Source organism: Populus alba, chromosome 10 (assembly GCF_005239225.2).
Source record: "Populus alba chromosome 10, ASM523922v2, whole genome shotgun sequence".
NCBI lineage: Eukaryota > Viridiplantae > Streptophyta > Magnoliopsida > Malpighiales > Salicaceae > Populus > Populus alba.
In genome coordinates, this window is record NC_133293.1 from 5,031,146 (window position 1) to 5,039,736 (window position 8,591).

The 8,591-nt window shown below is 34.6% G+C and overlaps 1 protein-coding gene across 1 annotated transcript; it reads left to right on the top strand.

Moving 5' to 3' along the window:
* The first annotated feature begins 218 nt into the window (after positions 1 to 218).
* On the top strand, positions 219 to 5,979 carry LOC118034498 (DUF21 domain-containing protein At4g14240). The gene is made up of 13 exons (XM_073412167.1): positions 219 to 617; positions 692 to 768; positions 1,098 to 1,181; positions 1,298 to 1,411; positions 2,168 to 2,251; positions 2,402 to 2,473; positions 3,839 to 3,906; positions 4,031 to 4,118; positions 4,471 to 4,544; positions 4,635 to 5,004; positions 5,098 to 5,144; positions 5,235 to 5,316; positions 5,670 to 5,979. The coding sequence occupies exons 1-13, from the start codon at positions 380 to 382 to the stop codon at positions 5,778 to 5,780; spliced, it is 1,509 nt and encodes a 502-aa protein (XP_073268268.1). The 5' UTR covers positions 219 to 379; the 3' UTR covers positions 5,781 to 5,979.
* Positions 5,980 to 8,591: the final 2,612 nt, after the last annotated feature.

Consider the following 8,591-nt stretch of genomic DNA (forward strand, 5'->3'; position numbering starts at 1 on the left):
TACTGATTTATTTTAAAAAATGCCTTCTATTCTCATAAATATTTCCATATTATCTACGTATTTTTCTTAGATAAATAAATTGGAAAAGAATATAAATGGATGAAAATAATTAAATAATTAATCTTGAAAAACTAGGGATTAATAAATTCGTTTCTAAATAATAGAGGGATTAATTTGCAATTTACTCTATAAATCCAGTATCCCAGCCACCAGCCCCGCTAGCTGCTGTATATTCTTCCTCTTGTTGTTTTTTATTCGCTCGCCCTGAACTTTTTCTTGATCTCACAGAGAAACAACAAGAAAGAAAACTTACAAAGACATCCAAAATCAAATTAATCATCAAATTATAATATTTATCAATAAATTTTGAATTATAAAGATGCAACTGTTAAATGCGGTGATGGCGACGAGGATGTTGACGGAGTTAGGAGGTCAATCAAACGGAGACGAGATACCGTTTGGATCGTTCTCATGGTTTGCGTACGCAGGAATTTCTTGCTTCCTCGTTATCTTCGCAGGTACCATGTCTGGGCTTACCTTAGGCCTCATGTCTCTTGGTCTTGTCGACCTCGAAATTCTCCAACGTAGCGGCACTTCCACCGAGAAAAAACAAGCTGGTTCGTACTTTCTTAATTAATTTTCAACTTCAATTGAATTTCTCTGATTTTAATTTTAATTTTAATTTTATTAGCTGCGATTCTTCCGGTGGTTCAAAAACAGCACCAGCTTCTGGTGACTCTGCTTCTTTGCAATGCTGCTTCTATGGAGGTAATCTTCTTTGGAATTTATGTTGAAAAAATTCAAGGAGATGTAGCATTTACAAGCAATTAGGAGAAGATTCCACTAATTCTAACATTATTTGTTAAGATTATCTATATAGATTAACCACTATTAGGTAGGGATGCTATTTTGAGATTTTGGAAAGTATACTGCTAAAATGTGAGTGCCCGGATTAGCTTTGGTTTGGAATGTGAGGTCGCTTAGTGAATTTGCAGATAATGCGCAATTCATCTCCCTTGAATATTCGTATTATGCACCTTTTTAACTTTTAATTAGCTATTGTTGACAGCAGTTGGATATTGTGATTTGATTTGCAGGCTCTTCCTATATACTTGGATAAGCTTTTCAATCAGTATGTTGCTATAATACTTTCCGTGACTTTTGTTCTAGCTTTTGGGGAGGTACATTTTTTTGTCTACTCATGTTCATCTTAAGCAACTTTTTGTTAACTATTCTTAAATTATTAAATATAGTAATCTTTTTAAGCTTAAGTGAGGTGGACATTTTTTATTTTCAGGTTATTCCACAATCAATATGCACCAGATATGGATTAGCTGTTGGGGCCAATTTCGTATGGCTTGTGCGAATTTTAATGATAATTTGTTATCCAATTTCATATCCCATCGGGAAGGTAAGTAGCACAGTGGAAATTGACTACAACCAAAGTTTTCTGTAAAGTGGGATCAGTAGTTGTTTGATAATTTCTAATACCCTTTTAACATGAAATGTAGTAAAAACAAGCCCAAGATTTTACCTATTAGTTTATTTTTATCCATTGATGATTAGGTTTTCTAGCTTCCTTTGTATGAATTCATCTTATTGGAAAAAAAAATTATTTATCAGTATAAAAGCATGTATCTAGCACAGCTTATGGCTTTGAAAGAGCTAAGTGGCATTGAAGTTTTCTCTTAGCAAGTAACAGGATAAGGTTGTTCTCTGGAGTCAAGTAAATACTAGCTCTTGCTCTTATTTGTGGTCTTTTACATCTTTCTTTCACTTAATGGTTCACTGTTCACGTGTATGGTCTTGGCTGTAGAAACATGGTGATTGAGGTGCTAGATTAATTAGTGATTTTGTGGTTTGCTACAGCTATCATAGAATAAGGATAGAGAGTTGTGAATGGCTGTACTTTTCTTCCATGTTCTTCAGCTTGAAAGATGTGTTTTCCTCTCCCATTGAAGAAGGAAAAAAAATTGTACCTTCATTACTTGTTCCTACCTGACTTGAACAATGAACCTTCTGTTAAATTTATCCTTTTCTGGCTTTCAAAATAAAAAGAAAAAATCACATTCGTTTTTTTCTGCAACCTATTGCTTGCTTGATAATTTAGTCTACCCTCAACATTCGTTTTATGTACTCTCTGACTCTAAGAAATGTCATGCTACAGGTTCTGGATTGTGTATTAGGACATAACGAAGCATTATTTAGACGGGCACAATTAAAAGCCCTTGTTTCCATCCACGGCTTGGAGGTAAATTAAAATGTAAAATACATATAGATAACAAGTTAATCAACCTAAAAAATGTTTCAAGATTTCCAAATCTATGGAAGTATTAGTATATCCTTATTTCCTTTTCCTTTTCTCCTTTGCAATGTAACATCTTTTTCTTGATACATCTAGGCTGGCAAGGGTGGTGAACTCACACATGATGAGACAACAATTATTAGTGGGGCACTAGATTTGACTGAAAAGGTACGCACCATCTGAAATTGGCATCTATTTTTTCCTTTTGTTTTCCATTCTTCACTGTAAAATTTTGATGTTGGTCATTTTGTTTTGCAACAACCGTCATGGATGGTACATAACTTTTGTTTTTCTTTTTGTTGCATTCTCACAAATTCAGATGCGTGAACATGTACTAGTTAGGCAAATGCGATAACTTCATCTGAAATTTGATGCTTCAATTGAGGAAGGGGGGTTGTGGTGGGGTGGAGTCTTCAGTAGTCATTTGTATTTTGCTTTTTTGCTTGCACTTCTTGAAAAAGCATTGAGAGCTTCTCTATTTAAGTTGATTTGAATTTCATATCTAAGCTGGAATTTTGATCATTTCCAGAAGTCAAATAAATTCAGCGAAACCCCCCCCCCCCCCCAACAAGCTATTGCCTGTTTTGATTGACACTCCCTCACTTTTTTTTTTATTCTAGTGCTTGAATTATGTGATGTTTGGATTGACACTCTTCCATCAATTCCATCCATTTTATTTGTTTGTCAAATGACATGTGAAAATCACACTTGTCCCCCCAGCTAGCTAAATTATTGTTATGTCAAGCAAAAATCTATTGCCTTAATTGTCACATCTATGGTTCTTCTCCCCTTGCATTTTAGTCCACACCATAGAGAATATAATTATACTCAATACCCATTTATCTCAATTGTTACCCTTTTAAAAAACCAAACTCAGATCTGAAACAAACCAAAATACCTATATTTACATACACAAACAATTGGATATGAAAGCAAAAAGAGGTTACACCAAGAAACAAATTTGATAGCTCATGAATGAAACATGAGAGATAATAAGATGCCAGTAAAAAAGATTTTTTTTTTCTATTGGGGTTTTCAAATATTTGGAGTCATGTTGGTGCTTTAGTGTGTTTCCATGACAGAAAATGGGATTTTCAAATTTATATCATTCTATGATTAAGAATTTCGAGTTTGAAGTGATGAAAAATTTGGAGATGCAAAACTAGTGAGGTTTACTTGATTTTTTATTTTTATTTTAGGCAAATCATCTAATTATGTGTGTGGTTGTTGCGTTATTTTTCTTAAGCCAATCAACTCAAGTTTTAAGGTTAAATAAAGAAACATGTGAAATTTAATGATTGTTTGTACCAAACATTGAAGAAGGGGTCCTATTCCAAATGCCTCATAGTTCAAGTATCTAAATGAAGTAGAAAAATAATTGGTGGGATGGGGGAGGGGAGTGTGCAGATTGGCCAATAAATTCACAAAGTGTCTTATTTCATTATCATTCCATGCCCAAGTTAAATATCTGAGATTCTCTTTCAGCTTGCATCTTAAAGTAATGTTTTATGTTTCATTTATAAACTTGAACAGACTGCTGAAGAGGCTATGACACCTATTGAGTCAACTTTCTCCCTAGATGTCAATTCAAAGTTGGACTGGTAAGTTCTGCTCAGTTGTTCCTGAATTATTCCTATTGCCATGCATTTTCACTTTCTTATGTTTCACTTAAACAATTGCATAAACTTGTGTTTATATATTTATTTAATAATACTTGTAACTTAGGGAGGCAATGGGAAAAGTTCTTGCACGCGGTCATAGCAGAGTTCCTGTATATTCTGGGAATCCAAAAAATATCATTGGACTACTTTTGGTGGGTTTTGTGTTTTGTAGATTTTTTTCAAATTTATGTGTTATATTGTATTGGGGAAACCTATTAATATCACCTTATACATTATATCATTTATCAATCGTACCCTTCCATAAAAAAATAAATGCATTGTCACTGTTAGCCTGTTCTTATTCTCTAGTACACCCCTCAAACATTTTTGGTAAAATCAATGGTCACATGCACAACACTTGATTGATTTCTTGATGGAAGGATATGGTTGAGAGATGGTGTAATATATAAAGTCATATTGATAGGTTTCTCCTATTATATGCGCTACTCTGGTTTTCTAATTAACTGATTTGCATGTGGCTGTTTTTATTTTTGTTGGAATTAGGTGAAAAGCCTTCTCACTGTTCGACCTGAAACAGAGACCCCAGTTAGTGCAGTTTCAATCCGAAGAATTCCACGGTGTTCATTTTCTCTTTCTCTATATTTTTCTGGTTTCCTTCACAAAGTACAGAATATGTGCTAAGTATTTGTCTGTGGAAATTTCTCCAGGGTTCCATCTGATATGCCTCTGTATGATATACTGAATGAGTTTCAAAAGGGTAGCAGTCATATGGCAGCTGTTGTGAAGGCCAAGGGGAAAAGCAAGGCTCTTCCACCAACAATTGATGGGGAAGAACATGAAGGAAACAAAGTAACTGGCAAAGAGTCCCAATTGACTGCTCCATTGTTGTCCATGCCAAATGAGAAGTTAGATAGCGTTGTTGTGGATATGGATAGGGTTTCAAGGCCAAGTAGGCAGCCTTCTTTACAGCGTAATGATGCTTCAATTAAAGGAATGACCCTGCTATCAGAGGACATTGAAGATGGTGAAGTAATTGGTATCATCACCCTAGAAGATGTATTTGAAGAACTTCTGCAGGTAAATCAGAGACCTTTGTTATCTTTTTTCCTTCCAGTTCTAGGATCTAAGTAATCATTGCCAAGTATGCTAATAGTAGTCTTAACAATGCAGGAGGAGATTGTGGATGAAACAGATGAATATGTAGATGTACATAAAAGGTATTTTGGAGTTGATCCAGCTAGAAATTTAGTTATGGTGCCCAAAGATGGCCAAAAAGTTGACAGTTTCTTTTCTAAATTACTCTGCAGAATCCGTGTGGCTGCAGCTGCAGCTGCTTCATCTGTGGCACGGGCACCATCAAGTCGAAGGTTAACAGCCAATAAGGGAGCTGTAAGTGAAAATCCTGTCTTGGGCATTTTCTCTTTGCACTGAATTCTATTGTATGCTTCATCTATAATCCCAAACAGCCATGGATTCCTGGGTAAAAAAGCCCCTAGTCCACATGTTCAGTGATTGTATTACAACAACCTGAAAACTGCTTCACATGTTCACATTTGCAAAATCAATAGTAATTCGTCATTCTGAAATTTCTATCCAACAAATACACACCCAATTCCGCAGATCTAAGTATCCCACTGGTTTTACTCTTGTTGCTTAGCCATGAGATATCTTCATTTCTTTCAATACCCAAATGAATTCTTCAAGTGATGGTAGAGTGATTTGTCTCTTTTTATAATTCCCAGGGAGGCCACCAAAGTAAGCCGGGGCAAACACTGAAGAAATCGGAGAATGATTCAAGTGCCACAAGGTTACAAGGGACTGCCGGTGAGCCTTTTCTTGGAAACAAGAGATAAATAGTTCTCACACACCCATGTACTTTTGGAAAAAATCTTGAAAAGAGATTTTTTTGTCTGCCTCGTTATTCTATGAAGCATATGCCTATAGTATAGCGAATACAAGTTTTGTTTATAAGATCATATGAATAAATTGTAGGCTTGTACCAGAGTGTTGTGATTTCGTTGTGCTTTATATTTTTTTGGTTTTAGTTCTTTCTATCCTTATTACTCAGCATACTGTTTTCTTCCACAAAAATTTCTCTGTTCTGTCATTGAGATTTTTATTGGTAAGAAAAACAAATTTAAATGTTTCTTGTTGGGAATTGTCTATAAATTTTATTCTTGGAGTCTCGTTGAAACCTATATTGATTAGGAAAAAAATTCCATCACTCTTTTTTAATAAGACAAGAAATCCATTAACATAGAAAATAGCACCGAACCTTGTACAATTGTGAAGCCACATTATGCCATAAGAACAGTATAGCTGAGAATTTTTTGACTGTTATTAATTAACTGAATATATTGTTATTCATTGTTGTCTTTTTCTTTTTTTAATATGCAGTTTGTTTACGTGATTCTTCAAATCCTACTTTGAGTGGAAGCTTTTTCATGAATTAGCGGTCATGAAATTCTGGAAAAGGAAAAAAGAAAAGAAAAGAAAAGGAAGCTAGCTAACAATGGAAATTTTCACAAAAAACTCAACAAAAAAGAACAAGAAGCTAGCTACTAATTACACATGATCTTCTGCTTTGCTGACCATTAATTCGACCTTTTCCACAAAACAAAACGATCAAACCAAGTTCGCAAGATTTAGACCTATCTAGCTGGACCAGTTTTCACTAAAAAAAAATATTTACTCGTCGCAGCGTAGGAGAATCACTGTACACCTCCATATGATATACAAACGCGTTCTCTGCTCTCGAACCTTTCTTGAACACCTTTGCCACGATCGGAGCTTTGGCAATCTCATTGTGGGCAAGTTTCCTGCCATAATATTCTTGTAATATATGCGTGTTTATGAGTGTAATTGTCAAGGTTTGTTTGTGCTACATGGAAATTAGCTTTGAGAAGCAAGGCCTTGTATAGACAAAGGTTGTGAAGATTTGTGTAGGGCAGACAATGGGTGGCATGTAGTGAGGGTCGCCCCCTGAGATGAGAAGGGGTTAAGGGACCCCTGTGAATAGGAAGATAAAAAAGCAGACCCATCAGCTTGTCTCCTTGACAAATCACCTGGAAAAGGACTTGTCTGAACTTGTCATAGTTTTGAAGGCCATCCCTGTCTCTCACTTGGGCTGTAATATGTCCGTTTTTGTGGTAGATAGTTAGCTCTAAGGCACACCTACTGCCTCCTGATTTTCAAGGTCTCTTTGGAATTTGGTGGATTCTATTCCTGGCTAGCTCCTTGCATATGATATGAGATGAATAAATAAATAGATAATCTAAAATCTAATGAGGGCACACAAAGGATCACAAGGATTCACAATAGGTTTTATCATGCAACTTGCTTAGTGCTGCACAAAATACTAGTATACTGGCCAAATAAATAAATAACAAATAGATTCAGCTTGAACTTTGAATAATCTTACTTAAATTTGTATTGAAGTAAATACATGAGATATGAATTTGGATATAAGTAATACAAAATAGAGTTTTTTCTTTAAAGATATTGGTTTTTTCTGCCAAAGAATTGTCTAAAGAAATTTGTTTGTCTTAGAACAAAGAGAGCCACTTATTTATAGGAAAAAATAATAACAAATTTGAAATTTTACAAAGTCTTGTAATTATTAGGCTTTTGAAAGGCTGTGATATATTTGTTTGCCTTGTCTTTCATCATTGAAAGTTTTTTTTTTTTTTATGTATTTACAAGCAGAGGAAAACTTGTCTTCTTGTACCAACATAAATATTTGGAATAGGAGTATGAAGAGCATGGCGCCTAGATGTAGCTGCCATAAAGAAGATAGGCTTGATAAAAAGATAACAAAATTAAAAATGGGCCATAAATATTTTTTTGCCTCTAAAAACTCTTTTTTTGTCCTTTTTTTACGCACATATATGTACACAAACAGAAATGCCTAGGGTTCTTGTATAGAAGGGAGAATGCCAAAACAATCATCTTTATTTTTATCTTTTAAACCAAAATGGATTTTGAAGATGAAAAGAAAACACACTCATTTGATTTGGAGTCACTTTGTGAAAGCTGCTTTATGATTTCAAATTACTCTTATTTGGATTTTGCTGAAGCATGAGATTTTTAGGCTAAGAACTTAGATTGAGGATTTAAGTCCTTAATCTTGGCCTTTTGATTTTCTTTTAACCATTATAAAACTGTAGTTTTGGAGCTCTTGGATTCTACTGTAAAGGAGCCCCACCATTTGACTTTGAATTTTCTGATGAGGATGAGAAATTCATACTGAGTATTGTAATCAAAGTATTATGAGCAGACCTAAGGAACAAAGAATTTGAACAAAAAAGGAGTTGTGGTGGAAATATTTTTTTTTCACATTTTATGGCTTTGTAATTTTGTTTGAAGAAGGTGTAACCATTTTCAACCATAGGATAAAGTTGAAGAAGGTCATATAAAGGACCAAAATAGTCTCACAGTTGGTGAAACGAGTTTGGTGATTTTGAAGTGTTTATGGAGTTGTTGAAGTAGAATAACAAAGAATGACTACCCTTGGAGTTTGGAGAAGGAAAGTATTAAATCATGCTTGTTGGTAATCCTAATAGGTGTCGGAGTGGTAATAGTTGTGTAGTTTGGCTTGGAAACTGAATGGAAAAGGAATTTTTTTGTGAAGAACTTGTTTCCAATCATAAGAGTGAAGAATTTAT